Source organism: Gracilinanus agilis, chromosome 4 (genome assembly GCF_016433145.1).
Source record: "Gracilinanus agilis isolate LMUSP501 chromosome 4, AgileGrace, whole genome shotgun sequence".
Classification (NCBI taxonomy): Eukaryota; Metazoa; Chordata; class Mammalia; order Didelphimorphia; family Didelphidae; genus Gracilinanus; species Gracilinanus agilis.
In genome coordinates, this window is record NC_058133.1 from 259,830,138 (window position 1) to 259,851,229 (window position 21,092).

Here is a 21,092-nt window from a genome sequence, read left to right on the forward strand (position 1 = left end):
TCTCTTTCTCTCCCTCTCTTTCATCTTCCTCCCCCTCTTCTTCTCCCTTTCTCCTTCTATCCTTCTCTCTCCCCTACATCCCTCTCTTTTCTCTCTCTTTTTCTCTTTCTCTCTCTTCCTCTCCCTCCTTCCCTCTCTGCCTCCCTCCCTTTCTTCCTACCTTTCTCTCTTTCTCTCCCTCTCTTTCTTCTCCCCCTCTCTTCTTCTCCCTTTCTCCTTCTCTCCCTCTGTCTCTCTCCTCCCCCACATCCCTCTCTCTTTTCTATGTCTCCCTCTCCCTCTCTTTTTCTTTCCCCATGTCCCTCCCTCTTCTCTGTCTGTATCTCTCTCTGTCTCTGTGTCTCTGTCTCTGTCTCTGTCTCTCTCTCTTTTTCTCTCTCTTTCTCTCTCATGAATTCCAACCAAAGACATTTTACTTAGCAGGGGAAATGTAGACTGATAATGTCCAGGGGGAAAGAGTAGAAAGAATTCCCGCCAGTCCTCCAAAGCCCTACGGTGACTTTAGATAGGGCTCTGATTATTAGCCTCCTTCACTTTGTTGATATACTTTTCCCAGTGTGTCTGACTCTCTGTTAACCCTATTTGGGATTTCAAAACATTAATTAATTAATTAAGAAGGTTTTCCCATGGTTACATGATTCACGTTCTTTCCCTCTCCTCTTCCCTCCCTTTTCCTTGAGCTGATGAGCAGTTCCACTGGGTTTTACATGTATCATTGTTCAAAATCTATTTCCATATTATTAATTTTTGCAATAGTTACGATTTTCTTGGCAAAGATACTGGAGTAGTTTGCAATTTCCTTCTCTGATTCATTAAAAAAAACAAACCCTTCCCTTCTGTCCTGGATTCAATACTGAGTGGTAAGGACTATGCAATGTGACTTGCCCAGGGTCACTCAGCTAGGAAGTATGTCTGAGGTTAGATTTGAACCCGGGACCTCCTGTCTCTAGGTCTGACTCAATCCACTGAACCACCTAGCTGCCTCTGCTTACTATCTTTTAAAGCCTAACTCAGATGCCATCTCCATCCTGAAGCCTTCCCTAGTTTCTTATGTTAATAGTGACCTCTTTCCCCTCAAATTTCACATACCCCTTTGTTTTGGCCTCTCGAAGTACTTGTCACATATAATTTTGTATTATGACTAATTTTTAAATTTAGAATGTCCATATTGGAAGAATCCTTAGAGATCATCTAGTCTGGCCTCCTCATTTTACAGTTGAAGAAACTGAGACCCAGGAAGGCTAAGCTATCAGAGACTGGAGTTGAACCCAGGCCCTCTGACTCCAGAGCCAGTGTGCTTTCCATTAGACTATGCATATCACACCATCATGGATGGGTGGGTGGGGGTGACTTTGTCCTTTCTCTTGCGCTTGGCCTACCACTTAGTCCACAGTAGACATTAAATAAATGTTTGCTTAATTAGTTAATTAATCAATAAGAGAGATTTGAGGCATTAAAGGATTATAGAACCAGTGCCAGAAGAGATCTCAGAAGCCATCAGATCCAACTGTATCATTTTACAAATGGGGAAACTGAGGCCTATAGCAACATAGTTTATTTGCTTAAAGTAACACAGGTAGTAAGCAATAAAGGTGTGGTTTGAACCTAGGTTCTCTGAATCCAGAGGCAGTGTTTTTTTCCTACCATATTACCCTTCTTCCAAGCAGGAGACATATAGGGAATGATTTTTCCATTGTGGGTAACTTTTAGGCCAAGAGGACTTTGCTGGGAGTTTGATAAACCTCCTTGTAAGGAGAGGTTTTGCTGTTGTTCAGTTGTTTGTTTGTTTTTTTCAGTTGTGTTCGACTCTTCATGACCCTCTTTGAAGTTTTCCTGGTAAAGATACTGGAGAGGTTCATCATTGCTTTTTTTCAGTTCATTTTTACAGATGAGAAAACTGAGGCAAATAAGGTTAAGTGACTTGCCCAGGGTCACACAGCTAGGAAGTGTCTGAGACCAGATTTGAACTCAGAAAAGTGAGTCTTCTTGACTCTAGACCTGGGGCTCTGTCTATTGTGTCATCTAGTTGCCTTTGCAGGAGAGTCGAGGGGGTGTATCAGGGTGGCAGTCACAAAGAAAGGGGTTTGAGAAACAACTTACTCCTTCTTCTTCACTTGCCATCTGCCCCCAGGGCCTGTCGGGAACCCTCCGTCTGTCCTGGAAGTAGGAGAGACTCCAAGGTTGGCAGCTGGGCAGGCCAGGACTCTCTCTGCTTTCCTCCCTGGGCGGTGGCACCAGTAGCAGAAGCAGAAGCTGTAGCAACAGCAGTAGCAGCAGCCCAGGGCCCCCGAGGCTGCTGAACTGAATTTCACTTGGAGAAGGGGCCCTGGTGAAAGGGGCAGGAGGGCTCTCCCACCCCCTTTCCAGAAATGTGTTTTTGCTCATTGTTGGAATGCTGGTGCAGGAGGATAGAGGAAGTAGTTTGGTGTTAGGGGGCTCATGGATGTGTGTGTATGTGTGTGGTCACAGTTGTGGGGGGGCTTTGGGAGAACTTGATGGGAGGATTTCATGACCCCTCCGACAGCCATGGATCCCAAGACATTCCACATTCTTACTTTGTTCCTGGCTCCTTAGGATCTGATCTTTCCTCCCCTTTCTAGATTTACCTGTCTTTGGTCTCATCCCCTCTGGGCCTTACTCTGTGCTGGGTTACCGGCTAATCTGATAAAAGTGATTTCTGATAGAGTAATTCCTGCTAATCTTTTAGTGACTGATAATAGCTTAATGGGCTACTCCTCCCTGATGGGATAGGGAGAGCCCTGGCCCAGAGAGAGGAGTATGTAGGAATTCCAGGTGCTATGGCTGGCTGGTTGTGAAGTTATTTTTAGGAAAGGAGCATCATCTGGGAGGTCTCTTAAATCGTGCCTTGAAGATGACTGTTATACCTTGATGACTTTGCCTCCTACAGCTAGTTAGGTTTCTTTCTTTTCCTTCCTTCCTTCCTTCCTTCCTTCCTTCCTTCCTTCCTTTCTCTCTGTCTGTCTCCATTTCTCTGTCTTTGTCTTTCTCTCTTTCTCTCTGTTTATCTCTGTCTCTCAAAAAAACCCTTACCTTCTGACTTAGTCTAGGTTGCCAGGGACCTGAGATATAGAGACATAACATCTGAGGGTTATAGAGTTATTATTATTATTTTTAAAACCTTACCTTCTGCCTTAGAATAGATACTAAGTATTGGTTACAATAAAGGCTGGATTCAGGAGGTCTTGGGTTCAGTCTAGTCTTAGACATTTCCTAGCTGTATGACCCTGGGAAAGTCACTAACTCTTCTTACAAAGGCCTTGTCCTTCTGCCTTTTTGTTTGTTTGTTTGTTTTACAGAGGGGAATTTCTTTAATTATGGGTTCCTTTAAAATTACAAAGCTGTCAAAGACTGCTGGGAAAACTGGAAAACTGTATGGGAAAAATTAGATTTAGACCAACATCTCACACCCTAAACCAAGATAAATTCAAAATGGGTAAATGACTTAAATATAAAGAGGAAAATCATAAGTAAATTAGGTGAACATAGAATACTGCACCTGTCAGATCTATGGGAAAGGAAAGAATTTAAGACCAAGCAAGAGATAGAGAACATTACAAGATGTAAAATGAATAATTTTGATTATACTAAAAAGTTTTTGTACAAACAAAACCAATGCAACCAAAATTAGAAGTGAAGCAACAAACTGGGAAAAAATTTTTATAACAAAAATCTCTGACAAAGGTCTCAAATTTATAAGGAACTAAGCCAAATTTACAAGAAATCAAACTTTTCCCCAATTGACAAATGGTCAAGGGACATGAATAGACAGTTTTCAGAGGAAGAAATCAAAACTATCAATAATCACATGAAAAAGTGTTCTAAATCCCTCCTGATTAGAGAAATGCAGATCAAAACAACTCTGAGGTACCACCTCACACCTGGCAAATTGACCAATATGACAGTAAAGGATAATAAAAATTCTGGGGGGGAATGTGGCAAAATTGGGACATTAATACATTGCTGGTGTAATGAATTGATCCAACCATTCTGGAAGGCAATTTAGAACTATGCCCAAAGGACTTTAAAAGAATACATGCCCTTTGATACAGCAATACCACTACTTGGTTTGTACCCCAAAGAGATAATAAAAAAGGTTTGTACAAACATATTCTGCTGCACTCTTTGTGGTGGAAAAAAATTGGAAAATGAGGGGAGTGCCCCTCAATTGGGGAATGGCTGAACAAATTGTGATATATGATGGTGATGGAATATTATTGTGCTATAAGGAATGATGAGCTGCTTGATGAATTCCATGAACTGATTCGGAGCAAAATGAGCAGAACCAGGAGAACATTATACACAGAAAGTGAAACATTGCGGCATTATCAAATGTAATGGATTTTGCTACTAATAGCATTGTAATGATCCAGGACAATTCTGTGGAACTTATGAGAAAGAATACTATCCACATTGAGAGAAAGAACTGTGGAAGTAGAAATGGGGAAGAATAACATATGATTTATCACTTGTTTATAGAGGTATATGATTTGGGGTTTTGGTTTTAAAAGACAATAATCCCATGCTTGTCAACTCAGGGAGGGGGGAGGGAAAGAACATGAATCATGCAACCATGGAAAAATATTCTAAATAAATAAATTAATTAGCAAATTTTAAAAAAGACATAGTAATCCCAGTATAACCCAGTATAACCCAGTGCAATGAGGCAACATGAATCATATAACCATGGAAAAATATTTAAAAATAAAAAGTTTTTTTTAAAAGCTATAAAAAAGTTATAAAGCACTCCTGAGGCATGTTTAACAATTTTCATCTGTTGACATCAAGGTTCTGATATGGTGGGGCTACAGATACATTCCTTTAGACTACATATGTTTCCAAGTTATCATATGGCTTCTCCTTCGGTATTAGAGACCGATGGTAAGGGTAGTAGATAAACAGTATTAGATCTGGAGTCAGGAGGACCTGGGTTCATTTTAGCCTTGGGCATTTCCTAGCTGTGTGTTTTTGGACAAGTAATTTAACTCTTCCTAATTATGCAGCATTCACAATTCTTCTCATTCCTTTCCTATCTGTTCAGTGAACTATGCGAGTGAGAGAGTGGGTAACTGTGGGTTAATAGCCTTCCCCCTCTGCTTCTGCCCCTTTGAATCCTACCCATCTTTTAAGATACAGAAGGATTAAATCTCACCGTCTGCATGATACCTTTTGTTGACAACTTTGTCCCCTGGAAACTGAAGATGTACAAGTTTTTACTGGGGGTGGAGAAAAGGGGAGAATGGAAGAAAAAAGAGTAGAGAGGGCAGGTGGGTAATATTGTTCAATGAGTGAATGAAAAAAAAAACATTTATTAAGCTTTTTTTTTTTTTTTAAACTCTTACCTTCTGTCTTAGAATCAGTGCTGTATATGGGTTCTAAGGCAGAAGAACAGTAAAGTGACTTGCTCAGGATAACACAGCTAGAAAGCATCTGAGATCAGATTTGAACCTAGGACCTCCTGTCTCTAGGCCTGGCTTTCAATCCACTGAATCACCTAGCTGCCCCTATTAAGCTTATTTTTTGCAGAGTACTATGCTAAGCCCTAGAGATGCATCCTTCTGTGATATAGTGGATTCAGAAGCTGGAAAGAACTTTAGAGACTACCTAGTCCAATATTATTATTTTAAGGATGAGGAAACTGAGGCCTAGAAAACTTAAGTGACTTACCCAACATCATATTGGTAGTGACAGAGGCAGGATTTGAACCCAAATCCTCTTGACCCATTGTTCGTTACATTAAAATTCCCAAATATGTCTTTCCTTCCCTGCACTAGAGAAGGTATCATTTGACAAAAAGATATGTCTACAAATAAAACTTTGTCCTGTTTTACCAGTTCTTTCTCTGGAGGTGGATATACACAAGTTATTCTTCAAAGAATATTTCTGTTGTAATGTTCTTTTGCTTCTGCTTGTTTCACTCTTCATAATTTCACAGAGGTCATCCCTTGTTTTCCCCAAAATCAATGTGCTCATTATTTCTTATGGCATAGCAGTGTTCCTTTACAATCATATGCCACAACTTCTGCAGGTACTCCCGAATTGATAGATATCCTTCCAGTTCTTTGCTACCACAAAGAGAACTGCTATAAATTCAATATATAAGTTCCTTTCTTTTTATTTCTTGATCATCCTAGGAAACAAGACTAATAGTGGTATTGCTAGGTCAAAGATATACATAGTGTACATAGTTTTTTTTTTAACTCTCTGAGCATAACTCTAGATTGCTCTCTAAAATGGCTGGATCAATTCACAGTTCTACCAACAATGTGTTAGTGTCCCCATTTTTCCACATCTCCAGCATTTCTCATTTTGCTCTTTTATCATTTTTGCCAGTCTGGCAGGCATGAGATGATATCTTAAGAATTGTATTGATTGCATTTCTCCAATTAATATTACTTAGAGCAATTTTTCACATGGCTATGTGCAGCTTTGATTTCCTCATCTAAAAACCATCTGTTCTTATCTTTTGACCATTTATCAACTGGGGAATGGCTTGTATTCTGCATTACTTTTGGTAAGTATTCCTATTCACAGTCATAAAACCATAGAATGTCAGAGCTGGAAGGGACTTTAGGAAGTATTCAGTCTAATCTCCTTTTTTCTATAGATGGAAGAAAGGGGAGGTCCAAAGAGGAAGATCTTGTTTGTCTCTTGTGGGTTTGGGACAGCTAGCCAGGGAACTAGAAAGCCAAATTGGACAGAAGGATAGATAGACACTCAAGCAGATCTTGGTTCTGTGCCCTTTCTCATTCTATCCCTAGAATAGTTATATCATAGAGCAAAACACATCATAGGTAGCCATCACCAGATCTCCTAAAAACAGTTAATAGTTCCTCTTCCTGAAGGCTCCTTCTATCTATGTCCAACCCAAGGATAAAAACACATTTGTCATGTATATTTATTTATGTATAATCTATCATGAGTAGGTCCAGTATGTGCTGGAACTCCTACTGAGAGTCTAGTCTCTCTGTTTTCCTCTTGGATTGGAGAATCACCCTTTGTGATGCTGGGAGCTATTCAGGAAGCCTATGCAGGCTCATGGCATGAATGCCAATCTGGGGTGCCAGAGGAAGTAATTCAAAGCTGTGAAGTTCCCCCCCCCCCCAATTGGATTTCTTCCATTTTATTTTAATTTAGTCCCCTTCCCCTCTTCCCTGTGTCTAAATCCTAGTCCTGAGTTTTAGTTGTCTCCTGCTCCTTCTTACTGGAGAGAAAATGATCTGATAAACTCAGTCCCTTTAAGGTGTTAGGGACCTAATGTGTGACTCTTCCCTGGGATAATTTACATTTTAAAAGAAGACTCTGGAGAAAAGGGTGCATAACAAAAAATGATGAATCCCTATTGGAGATAGATACTTCCTGAAGGAGTCTCGGTGTATCTGTGTGTGTGTTGGGATTTTTTTGGTGCCCCTTATATCATACTATAACTACACTAGGGGTTGGGAAGGGAAGGAGTTTATAGTAGGACTAGAATGGGGGTGGGGGTTGGGGCAGAGGCTTTCTCTATGGTGACATTTAGAGCTTGAAGGGGCCTTAAAGGTCATTTAAATTGAACCTCTCCATTTTACGGACGAAGAACCTGATGCTTACAAAGTATGTGAATTGCCCAAAGTTGCCTAGACAGTGGCATACCTGGGATTCAGACATATGCCCTCAATCTAACGCTATCATGCTTCCTTCTTCATGGAGGCTTTTTTGATTTCCCATTTCACTTAAAGCTGGAAGGAATATAAGGAGGTCTTAAGAAATTGTCTGAATAATAGGTCTGAAATTGAGAGGATGCCTATCAGTTGGAGGAATGGCTAAAGAAATTGTGGTGTATGATTGTGATGGATTACTATTGTGCTGTAAAAAACGAGCCGATAGGTTTTAGAGAAACATGGAAAGACTTGTATGAAATAATGCAGAGTGAAATGAGCAGAAGGAAGATAATGTTGTATACAATAACAGCAATGTTGTTCAAAAAGTAACTGTGAATGAATGAGGTATTCTGAGTAATATGATCATTCATATCAACTATGAAGGACTTATGAAGGAAAATGCTCTTCATCTTCAGAGAAAGCATTGAAGTATATATTGAATACACACATATATATATATACACACATATATATTATATATATGTATGTGTTGTATGGTTCCAACACACACACACACACACACACACACACACACGTATAAAATGTTTGTCTTATCTAATGCAAAATTAGGAGGGAAGGAGGGAGACAGCTTGAAACTCAAAATGTAACAAAAAAAAAAAAAAGCAGTATTGTACAGTAGAAACTGTTGACTTTGGAGTCGGATGACTCCGTATCTGAGAGCTTGTTTCTCACTACTTGTGTGATTGGGTAAGTCACAACTTCTCCAGGCCTCAGTTTCTTCATCTGTAAAATGAAGGGGTTGGATCAGATGGTTTCTTAGGTCCCTTTGAGCTTCCAACCAGTGATTCTAAGATCTTACTCATTGTTGAGTCCCCCATGTTGCCTTGCACATATAAGTGGAGGCACTTAAAGTATCCATTGAGTTGAATTTGTTTTTACTGAGGCTTCTCTGTCTTATAGGTTGGTAGATGACCGCTGCGTGGTGGAACCAGCTGCTGGTGATCTGGACAACCCTCCAAAGAAGTTCCGAGGTAAGTCTCTCAACCAGCCTACCCTGGACAGCAAGCAGTAGAAGTGGGGAGGAAGAGGAAGGGGAGGGAGGTTGGAGTAGTGCTGTGTGTGTGGCAACTGTCTCTGGCTTACCATCATAGAATCAAATAGGCTTATCACTGGAGCCTTCTTTCTCACCTCCTAGAGGTGATAGTGGGGGCATTCTATCCCTCCTCCACTAGCCCCTACTGGGGTTTTGGTTGGGATCAACCTTTCTTTTATTCTCCCATGATATGGGGAGGGGCTCTCCATAATCAGAAAGAGGAGATGGTGGGGCTGGGGGTGGGGTGGGGCATGTAGCAAATCTGCAAATCAGTTAGTCTTCAGTTAGTCTTGGAACCCAGTTTGAGTTTGTGTCAAGGCCCTGCCCCTATGTGGAATAGGAGGTAGCCCTCAACCTTTTCTAGTATGAGGACCTCTTTTTAACATCAGAAAATTTCACAGATAACTCTCTTCCCTAAAAATACTTGGGATTGTGGTTGTACTATAAGTGTTCTTCAATTGAGAAAATATATTACTGCATATGGACCCCATAATTCTAAGAGACCTGACTGGGGAGTCCTAGTGCTAGTTCATGTGGGGCCAAGCTACACTTATATCATTCTTGACTTTACTCCCTTTCTCAACTTTCTTTCCACTTTTTTTAAAAATTTTGAATATTTCCCCATAGTTACATATTTCATGTTCTTTCCCTCTCCCTTAAGCCCCCCTAACTCCTCTTAGCTGATGCATCATTCCACTGTGTTTTACATGTATCATTGATCAAGACCTAATTCCATATTATTGATGGTTAGACTAGAGTTATCGTTTAGTGTCTACATCCCCAATAATATCCCCATCAGACCATACGTTCAAGCAGTTGTTTTTCTTCTGTGTTTCCACTCCTGTAGTTCTTCCTCTGAATGTGGGTAGCGTTCTTTTCCATAAATCCTTCAGAATTGTCCTGGGTCACTGCATTGCTGCTAGTACAGAAGTCCATTACATTCTATTTTACCACAGTGTATCAGTCTCTGTGTAGAATGTTCTACTGGATCTGCTCCTTTCACTCTGTATCAATTCCTGGAGGTCATTCCAGTTCACATGGAATTCCTCCAGTTCTTTATTCCTTTTAGCACAATAGTATTCCGTCACCAACATATACCACAATTTGTTCAGCCATTCCCCAATTGATGGGCATCCCCTCATTTTCCAGTTATTTTGCCACCTCAAAGAGCGCGGCTATAAATATTTTTGTACAAGTCTTTTTCCTTATTATCTCTTTGGAGTATAATCCAAGCAGTGCTATGGCTGGATCAAAAGGCAGATAGTCTTTTAAAGCCCTTTGAGCATAGTTCCAAATTGTCATCCAGAATGGTTGGATCAGTTCACAACTCCACCAGCAATGTATTAATGTCCCAATTTTGCCACATCCCCTCCAACATTCATTACTCTCCCTTGTCGTCATTTTAGCCAATCTGCTAGGTGTGAGGTGATACCTCAGAGTTGTTTTGATTTGCATTTCTCTAATTATTAGAGATTTAGAACACTTTCTCATGTGCTTATTGATAGTTTTGATTTCTTTATCTGAAAATTGCCTATTTATGTCCTTTGCCCATTTATTGATTGGGGGATGGCTTGATTTTTTGTACAATTGATTTAGCTCCTTGTATATTTGAGTAATTAGACCTTTGTCTGAGTTTTTTGTTATATTTTTTTCCCAATTTGTTGCTTCCCTTCTCATTTTGGTAGCGTTGGTTTTGTCTGTACAAAACCTTTTTGGTTTAACATAATCAAAATTGTGATTTTTTTTTTCTAACTCTTGCTTGGTTTTAAAATCTTTCCCTTCTTTATAGTACAGTTTAAGATCTGGTACTGCTGGGCCACCTTCCTTCATATTTTTTTTTATTTCTCTTGATATTCTTGGTCTTTTGTTCTTTCAAATGAACTTTGTTATAGTTTTTTCTAATTCAGTAAAAAAGTTTTTTGGTAGTTTGATAGGTATGGCACTAAATAAGTAAATTAATTTCGATAGGATGGTCATTTTTATTATGTAAGCTCATCCTACCCATGAGCACTCAATGTTTTTCCAATCGTTTAGATCTAGTCTTAATTGTTTGGAAAATGTTTTGTACTTGTGTTTGTATAATTCCTATGTTTGTCTTGGCAGATAGATTCCTAAGCATTTTATATTGTCTAGGGTGATTTTAAATGGAATTTCTCTTTCTAACTCTTGCTGCTGTGATGTGTTGGAAATATATAGAAATATTGATGATTTGTGTGAGTTTATTTTGTATCTTGCAACATTGCTAAAGTTGTTGATTATTTCCACTAGCTTTTTAGTTGATTCTCTAGGATTTTTTAAGTAGACCATCATATCATCTGCAAAGAATGATAGCTAGGTCTCCTCATTGCCTATTTTAATACCTTCAATTTCTTTTTCTTTTCTAATTGCTACTGCTAGTGTTTCCAGTATAATGTTAAATAATAGAGGTGACAATGGGCATTCTTTATTCACTCCTGATCTTATTGGGAAGGTTTCTAATTTATCTCCATTGCAGATGATGTTTGTTGATGGTTTTAGCTACATACTGCTTATTATTTTTAGGAAAGGCCCTTTTATTCCTAAACTTTCTAGTGTTTTCAGTAGGAATGGGTGTTGCATTTTGTCAAAGACTTTTTTAGCATCTATTGAGATGATCATGTGATTTTTGTTTGTTAGACTGTTGATATGGTCAATTATGTGAATGGTTTTCCTAATGTTGAACCATCCTTGCATTCCTGGTATAAATCCCACCTGATCATGATGGATAACCCTCTTGATCACTTGCTGGAGTCTTTTTGCTAGTATTCTATTTAAGATTTTTGTATCTATGTTCATTAAGGAGATTGGTCTGTGGTTTTCTTTCTCTGTTTTTGATCTACCTGGCTTTGGAATCAGTACCATATTTGTGTCATAAAAGGAGTTTGGTAGAACTCCTTTGCTTATTATGTCAAATAGTTTGTATAGTATTGGAATTAGTTGTTCTTTGAAGGTTTGATAGAATTCACTTGTGAATCCATCTGGTCCTGGGGATTTTTTCTTAGGGAGTTCTTTGATGGCTTGTTCAATTTCTTTCTCTGAGATGGGATTATTTAAGTATTTTATTTCTTCTTCCACTTTCTTACCTCCTATAGCCTCCTGTGGTTAGAATCATACTCCTCCTAGCCCCTCCCCTCCCCTCCCCACTAAGCTTCTCTTTATATGTTGTACCCTCTCCCTCATAAATTCTTTGAGAGCAGGTACTGCATTGCCTACTTAGATTTGTATTCCTAATTACTTAGCTCTGTGCCTGGTACATAATAAGAGCTTAATATATGCATTCTTTGTCTCTGTCTCCATCTCACTGTCTGTTTCTACTTCTTACTCTCTCTCTAATAGCTATCATTTATATAGGGCTTTAAGTTTTTTAAATGATCACATTTGATCCCTTGGAACAATTCCATAGTCACCCTCCTATCCCACTCCTCTACCCCCACCCCTGGGGTCTCAATCTACTGTTTGGAAATTTTTGATTTAGAATATGACCTCAGGCAAGTCATTTCCCCTCTGTGGGCCTCAGTTCTTCACTTGGTGAAGCCCTGCCCTGCTTACCTCACTAGGGTGTTGTGACATTCAAAGGAGATCATGTGCCTGAAAATGCTTTACACGTTCAAGGTGTCATCCTCATTATTATTTTCTGTGACTGGGGATGTAACAGAGAGACAGACAGACAAATCCCTGGCGTGATGGGTGAGGCCATGTGGGGTGGGGTAGGAGTGCAGGCAGGAACACGCCAATCTTGCTTGCCACCATGCTATTCCTGCCCACGCTGGCTGTTCAGGGAGAGATTAGCCCAGAATTGTTCTCCCAAGGGATTCTGGGAGACCTGCAGGATTTAAGGAAATCCTGATCCCATTCTCAGTCATCTTTTTCCCAGCCAAGTTGGAAGGGGTGGAATATGGTGGTATTGGGGATGATACCTTCTGAAATCTGCTGCCAAATGGCCTAGACCTCAAGGGTTCTCAGGGGAAAGATAGGGGTGATCTCTTTCCCTATTCCATGCCTGATTCTTTGGTCCTCTGTGCCCAGTTTTTTCTAAAGGGACCCATCTGCTCTCTCAGACCTTCTGTCCATTGCCATATACAGTTATAGAATACCTAGGTGCATTGGCCTGGTTACCTAGACAATAGATATCTCTCCATGGGACCTTTTTCTTTTAAGAATTAGTATCTAGAAAAAGCTGAGAAGGATCTAGAAAGAGGTGAGGACCCAAGTCACCTCATGTTCTTACTAGAACTGGCAAGTCCAAGTGACCCAACCTAGAAAAACTCTGTTTTGATCCAAACCCTGTTTGGATCAAATTTGAACAAAGTCTCTGCTCAAGTTTACTGTCTTGGTGGGATCCAATTTTCCTTTTTCCTATGATGGACCCCCAAGGTTAGAGCTATCAAGTACAAGAACAGAAGAGGCATAAGAATGCTCTTCTAGGATGTCTTGTTGCTCCAGACAGTTGGCAGATCCAAGGCTATGAGTTTCAGAGGGATTTAGGTTAGACAGTGCTAGCAAGGACTTGCAAACAGAATTCCAGCAGAATGCCTTGGGATTTCCTTCCCTAGAGTTCTGGCCAGGATCACTAGAGGGCCCTTCCTCTCTACAGGGAGGGATTCCCTTGGGAATTTGGGCTTCCTTCTAGGGTTTTCCTCCCTTAATCCTGCTGAGAGGGTGGAATATAAGAATGTGGAGTGGTGTGTATGTGTATTTATGAGAGAGAAGTGGGTTGGGAGAGAGACATATAGAGAGGAGATAGGTGGGTGGGAGAGAAAGACAGTTACAAAATGACCAAGAGAAAGAAAAAGAAAAGTAAGAATGGGAGAGAGAGAGGCTAGATAAGTCCAAGAGAAGCATACAGACACACAGAGACAGACAGGAGAGACTGAAAGAGAGAAAAAGGACAAGAGAAAGAGACAGAACACAAATGATTAAGTGAAAAGAGAAGAGAGAAAGGAAGAAAGAAGGAAAGAAAGAGAAGGAAGGAAAGAAAGGGAAAGAAAGAAAGAAAAAAAGAAAAAAGAAAGAAAGAAAAAGAAAAGAAAAGAAAAGAAAAGGAAAAGAAAAGAAAAAAGGAAAAGAAAAGAAGCATATGTCTTCCTGGAGGAGGAGTATGTCACTGGAAGGGTCTATGAGTGAGAGTAGGTATATGTATGTATATGTGCCTGAAATGCCCTACTTGGGTGGGTTTGCATCAGCAAAGGTGTGTGTGTGTGTGTGTGTTGGGGATATGTTGAGAAGGTGGGTGTGGCTGAAGATTTGCCTGGGGGCTGGAGTTGAGAGAGTTTTTGAGGCCAATTTCCAACAACAAAAAAACTACTTTGCTGAACAAATGCTGCATTGACTCCCCTACTCTTCCCTCCCCCCTCCTCCCCATTTCCCCAAAGCCAGGGAGTGGCATCATCCAGATCTGAGGCCAGACTAAGGGCTCCCCCCGCTTCCGCCTTTCAGTATATCATACCAGGGGCCTATGTGCTCCCATTCCAACTCTGAACAGTGCCAGATTCTGCCAGCACCTTGGCTTTAGCCCTTGCTACTGTGGTGTGATGATGATAGAGGGGAGGGAGCTGACTTCCACCCCAGGGTCCATCTAATCTTTGGGAGAGTTCCTTCTCTCCCCCTTAGTCTGGTCTCTACAGCTTCTGGTCTTGCCTGGTGGGGTGGGGCTGCCAAGCATAGAGGCAGTGCCAAGCAGAGGTGGCGTGGTAGGGCGGGCAGAAGTGTCTCTGGACTCCTCTTCAACCCTTATTTGGAACCAGAGGAATTGTCTTCCACACACAAAGAGGTGCCATTGTTCCCTGGGTGGGGGGAAACTGGGTACCTGGCACCTTTGCCAGCCTGTGCCCACCCGTCTCTGGTTTTGACTGCTCATCGAGTTTTGCTCATTTATGACTGGGATAGAGAAAGAGGTGATAAGTACCAAGAGGAGTCACTGGATTTATTGCTTGGTACGAATTGAGGGGCATCCCATCTATTCCCAGGAATCATTCATTCCCACCATGATGGTCTTCCCAGAGGCCTGAGTAAGGTCATGGCTGTATAATCAGGCAGATGATGGACAGTAAACGAATAATGTCTAAATAGTGTTCTGCAATGCCACTTAGCTCCTCTGGAGTTTTACTTTTCTTTCCCTCCCCCAGGGCCAGCTCATAGAAGTTGGCTGTGCCTTGCCATCCCCTGGCCATCAGCCATTGGAGTCTGGCTACCGCTGTGGCCAGTGGTGAAGTCATAGAACAGACTGTTGAAGTTGGGAGGGACCTTTGAGGCCATAGGATGCCCCCATCATTATACAGATTTAAACCCAGAACAAGTTCCACCTTGTAAACCAGACCTTTCCTGATCCTCTCAATTGCAAATTCTGCTTCCCTCCCCTAAATTAGTTTATATTCATTTTGTATTTTGTTCCTTCTTCCACATATATATGTTTTTCCCGTGACAGAATGAAAACTGCTTTTAGGCAGGAGCTATGTTTTTGTCTGTGTTCCTATGCTTATTATTAGTACATTTTCCAGTAATGTCAATGGGGATTAAGTGACTTGCCCAGGGTCACACAACTAGGAAGTGTCTGAGGCTAGATTTGAACCCAGGTCCTCCCATCTTCACTCTTCATGACCCCATTTGGGGTTTTCTTGGCCAAGATACTGGAGTGGTTTGCTTTTTCCTTCTCCAGCTGACTTTACAGATGAGGAAATGGAGGCTAACAGAGTTAAGTGACTTGCCCAGGGTCACCCAGCTAATAAGTGTGTGAAGCTAGATCTGAATTCATGAAGATGAGTCTTCCTTCTTCTAACCATTGTGCTACCTAGCTGCTTCTGCTTAGCCTGTAGTAGGAGCTTCATAAATGTTTGTTTGTTAAGTGAATTAGTGATACTCCAAATCAGCTGCCAGGGATAGGATGATCCCAGAGCCCTAGAGGGCACGGAGCCAGTGGACTGAGGCCATGACCTCGGTGTTCAGAAGCCTGGATGACTCAAGCTTCAGGGAAACTGCCCACAAAGCTGGCACTACAACTCACTTTTCAATAGCATTTTAAGACTTTTCTAAAGTGCTCACCTGGCAAACAGGTAACGGAAGGATTATTCATCCATACTTTCCATGTGAGGAAACTGAGGATGTGATTTGATGCCTGGCCAAGGCTGCACAGCTCGGAAGGGCTCGGGGTTGGGATGTGAATCCGAGTCTTCTGACCCCAAATTCAGGCTCTTCCTACTATAAACATCTCATTGGTATTAAGGGGTGGGAGCCAGAGACCAACTATTTCTAGGCTTTCTCTTTTGCCTCCTTTCCATTTCCCCATTTTTCTCAGAAGTTCTCTTCTCTCGTCCCTCCTCATCCTGCCCAAACATACACAAACACATACACGCAAACATACCTTTACACATAGAACACACACAAACACACATCACAATCAGGAACACAAACATACAAACACATCTACACACATACAAATACACATACATACCAACAACACTACACAAGCATGTATATATATCACAATACACATATAAACACACATTCACAGACAGACACAGACACACACCCCAACCATATTACCCCCCCCCCCGGCTTTGTCAGGAGCTGTAATAAGTCCCATGTTGGATCTCTGAGCCCCAGGGGTTGTTAGCTCCTGCTTGGCTCTGTTCCGTTAGAGTCTCCTCCAAGACCCGGTCCCAAGTCCTGACATGCTGAAGGGGCTGAGAAGCCAGAGCTCAGCACCTTTGGAATGGGGGCAGTCTGAGGTTCTGGCTGGCTTCCTTCGGTTACACATGGGTGGTAAGTATGTGTGTGCATATATATGTGTGTGTGTGTGTTGGAGCCAGGAGCGAGATGTGCCCTGACTGGCTCCATTCTTTGTACTCTCTCTCCCCTTCTCCCTTGTGTTAACACCTTTATGGCTCTCCTAGCTTTAAGGTTTTCTGATCTCTGGTTCTTAGGGTACTGCTGGCCAGAGCTGCCCTAGCCCTCCCCAAGGGGTTCCCTTCTGGGACCCTCTTTAAAAGGTGACTGACTTTAGGGACGGTTAGGTGGCTCAGAGGAGAGAGAGCCAGGCTTGGAGACAGGAGGACCTGGGTTCAAATGTGGCCTCAGACACTTCTTAGCTATGTGACCCTGGATAAGTCCCCTTAACCCCCCCCATTGCCTATTCTTTACCACTCTTCTGCCTTGGAACCAATATATAGTATTTGGTAAGTAACTAATAATTAGTGTCTTAGTAAGACAGAAGGTAAGGGTTTAAAGAAAAAAGGAAATGAGAGAAAGTGAAGGATTGGTGGAGACAAGCCTTTGGAGACAAATGGAATGAATGGGATTAAGAACACAGGAGGAGGGGTTGGCCTGGGTAAGGAGAAGGCTCACTTCTTCATCAGAGGCTAGAACAAGGGAAGAGAGAATGGGCGATGATGAGGAAGGTTTTCAGGTGTGGAGTCAGAATAGGGAGCTCATGACAGAGAGCAAAGTCAGAGAGCCTTCTCAGAGGAATGGGGAGATGGGAGAAGGTTCAGGGAAGCCACTGCTGAAAATGTGACAGAGAAGAGTGAAAGGACTGCAGTCTAATGGTGAGAGCCCAACTAGAATTGAATGACATAAATTCCTTCAGTTGGGTGACATTGTCTAGGATCAGTGAGCAGCATGGGGCAGGAGGATAGAAGGTTGGCGGGGAGGGTAGTCCATGGTTGGGACTTGGCTAGTGATAGGACAAGGAGACAAGAAATTAAAGGGCAGTTGGTAGTTCTAGAAGGAGTGAATGATTATGAGATAGGAAAGGAACTGAGAGACAGAGCAACAGTCTGAGAGACAGAGATACATACATAGTGAGAGATAGACTAAGACTCGGGGTAGGGGATCTCTGAGAACCAAGACTTTGCTCCTCTTTTATAAGACCTAACTGGTCTCCATTGGTTTCCTCTATTAGGTTTCTGAAAGGCAAGGACTAACCTTCCACCATATTCCATCATATTGGAGTACCCATAAGAGACTGAAATGCCTTGGAAAGGGGCTCTTTCCCACATCTATGGTACCTATGAGTTATCTTCAGGATTGTCTAAGCCCTGGGAAAGGACACTCTAGGAAGATGAGAGTTTAGGGAATCCTGAAGACAACTGAGTCTTCCTGGAGCCTCCTGTTCTTCCAGGTATGCCTCTGGGCTGCCTTTACTTCTCTAAGAACATTTTCGAACATGAAAGGCAGTATGGTGTAAAAGGGAGGAAAAACTGGACCTGGAATCAGGGAGATCTGTGATCAAATCTCACTCCAGAAACGTCCTGACTGTATGACCTTGATTAAGTCACATAACCCATGCCTCAGTTTCCTCATCTGTGACACGAAAGGGTTGGACACTAAGAACCCTTTTAGCTTTTAATCTAGGATCCTGTAATCTCCTGTAGGTCAGTTCCTGGTCCAGTAGGGTTATTGATTTGTCTTAAGACTGCTTGGCCTCTTCCTTATCTTCTAGCATTAAACCTCCTTAGGCTCACTACTCTGAATTGCCTGGTCCCATTTGATGGTCTCCTTCATGACAACTCCTGAACTGCTGATATATTTGGAAAGATCTTCTCCAGCCTTGATTTTCTAATTGCAACCCTCTTCTGATTCCCTTTTTTTTAAACCCTTACTTTCTGTCTCAGAATCAATACTGTATATTGGTTCTAAGGCAGAAGAGCAGTAAGGGCTTAGCAGTAAAGTGACTTGCCCAAAGTCACACAACTAGGCTATGTCAGGCCAGATTTGAACCCAGGATCTCCCATCTCCGAGCCTGGTTCTTTATTCATTGAGGCACCTACCTCCCCTTGATGATCCTTCTTAATTCTCATGATGATAATCCTTGATGACTCTCATGATCCTTCTTGCCTCCATACTTTTGCCCATGCTGTGTGACTTTATTGGACTTCCCTTCTTCCTCAGTGGCTGTGGGAGTACTGCCCATGTGCCTCCTCAGTGGCACCCTCCTTTTTAATCCTAGGGGGTCTTTTCTTGCTCTGAGCACCTGACACCTCAGAGACTATGGCATCCAAATGCTAGCCAAGCAAGAGTCTCCACCATGGTTCCATCAAATGGCCATCCAGGTTTGGTTCAAAGAATTCCAGCAAGGAGAGACTTAGTACATCTTAGGGCAGTCCATTCCACTTTTTGGACACCTCTAATTGTTAGGAGACTTTCTCTCTCAGGCATTAAGCTGAAATTGGTTTCTCTGAAACTCCCATTGCTCCTATATTTAGTTGTGTTGTTGCGGTCGAGTTGATTCAGTTGTGTCTGACTTTTTGTGACCTCATTTGGGGTTTTCTTGGCCAAGGTACTAGAGTGGTTGGCCATTTCCTTCTCCAGCTGACTTCATAGAGGAGGAAAGAGAGGCAAACAAGGTTAAGTGACTTGCCCAGGTTCACACAGCCAGTAAGAATCTGAAGCCAGATTTGAACTCATGAAGATGAATCTTATTGATGCCAAGTCTAGTGTCACCTATCTACTCTATAGTTAGTTGTACTCTATTGGAATAAGCTGAACAAGTCTCCCTCTTTGATGTGCCAGCCCTTCTCAGACTTGATACAATATCATGGCCTCCCTGAGACTTTTCTTCTCTGAGCTAAAATATCCCTCTTCAAACAAAATTCATATCGCATAACCCTAAAGCATTTTACCATCTTGATTGACTGATCTGATCACTCTCTACTGAAGTCCTTATAAACGAACCCAGAATTCCAGATATGAACAGGCTGTGGCTAAGTAAGGTGGGATTATGGCTTTGCCTCTAACTCTGGACACCTCATCTCTCTGAGTGCAGCTTAAGACTGCCTTAGATTTTTTTTTTAGCTACATTACTTATCAACTCATTTTGAGCTTGCGGGCTACTGAAACCCTCAGATCTTTGTATGTCTCATTCTGCATCCTGAGTTCATCTCTGCCTGAAGCTGGTAGCAAAGTTTCATCGTGGGCTCTCCAGAATTATGGCTGGTCATCTCATCGATCAGCATTTTAAGTCTTTCAAAGTTGTTTGTCTTCACAATGTTGTTTTTGCATAAATGGTCTTCCCATTTTGACAAACCTAATCTATTTTTACAATCCCTAACCCCTCTTTTTGTGTTCTTAGCCCCATCCAATGCTCTCTGCACTCTGCATCAGTTCATAATTGTTGTTCCAGGTTTCTCTGAAACCATCTCCACCATTTCTTATAGCCCAATAGTATTCTGCTATTTTTATATACCATAATCCGTTTAGCTGTTCCCTGATTGATGGACACCCCCTTAGTTTCCAGTCTATTCCCTCCACAAAAGCAACTGTGAAAATATTTTTGTGCGTATGAGTCACTTTCCTCTCTTTTTGATCCTTTCAGGGTATAAGCCCTGTAGTGTTAGTGCCAGGTCACAGTTTGGTGACTTTGGGGAATAGTTCCGAATTGTTTTCCAGAATGGCTGGACTACTTCACAGAATGTGCTGATTTTGCCCAACAAAATTTATCATTGGACTTTTCTGTCAGCTTTGCCAGTCTTATGGGCAGGCAGGGAGGATTAAAGAAACTTTTCGTTTCTTTAATCATTAGTGATTCGGATCATTTCCCTTTTTTTTTTTTCCTTTCAATCATTTTTTTTAAACCCTTGCCTTCTGTCTTAGAATCAATACTGAGAACTGGTTCCAAGGTAGAAGAAATGGTAACAGCTAGACTTTGGGGGTTAAATGACTTGCCCAGGGTCACACAGCTAGGAAATGTCTGAGACCAGATTTGAACCTAGGATCTCCTGTCTCTGAGCCTGAAGCTAGTTTTTCACAGGAAAATAGATATTTTGGATTTCTTCCCTTGAAAAAATGCTCTCTTTTGTTTAACGCCTATTTCTTGGTTGTTAGTCTTGTTTTCTTAACTGGACTGTGTGCTTCCCAAGGGAAGGGAATGGGTCTGACACATCCTTGTCTGCTCAGAAGATTGCTTCCAAAGTAAGTTGGTATCTATTCAACAGAGAGAAAGGAGTGATACATTAGAGACCTCTCAGGCGTGTGCTATCTGAAGAGGAGAGAGAAGCTGAGGAAGAAAGGAGGAGAAGGAGGAGGAGGAGGAGGAGGAGGAGGAGGAGGACGAAGAAAGTAGGGTGGGAGAAGGCGAGTGCTTCAAACAGGCAGGCTTGTATCTCAGGCCTGGGGGGTAAGCCTCTATCAAGGAGCACCCTAAAATTGTGCTCCCTCCAATCCTGCTGGGATCTTTCTCTTTCATGGGCAAAGTGCCAGTAGCCCATGAGCTGTTATCCGACTTGAGTCATACACCCAGCCCAGTGGCTTCATAGTCTTTAATCAGAGGGTAAAGACAGTTCCCAGCTTCCCCTCTCCCCCAAAAAAGGAGAGGGAAGGAGGCTTCCAATATTTATAAGAACCCCATCTAGGCTCCTTCCTTTCCAGTG

At 41.9% G+C, this 21,092-nt stretch overlaps 1 protein-coding gene across 1 annotated transcript in view; it reads left to right on the plus strand.

Moving 5' to 3' along the window:
* Positions 1 to 21,092, plus strand: part of ITPR3 (inositol 1,4,5-trisphosphate receptor type 3) — a 157,914-nt gene that overhangs the window by 20,407 nt on the left and 116,415 nt on the right. The window contains exon 2 of the mRNA XM_044675277.1: positions 8,580 to 8,650. Coding sequence (XP_044531212.1) covers positions 8,580 to 8,650 — 71 coding nt within the window. The remainder of the gene's footprint in view (positions 1 to 8,579; positions 8,651 to 21,092) is intronic.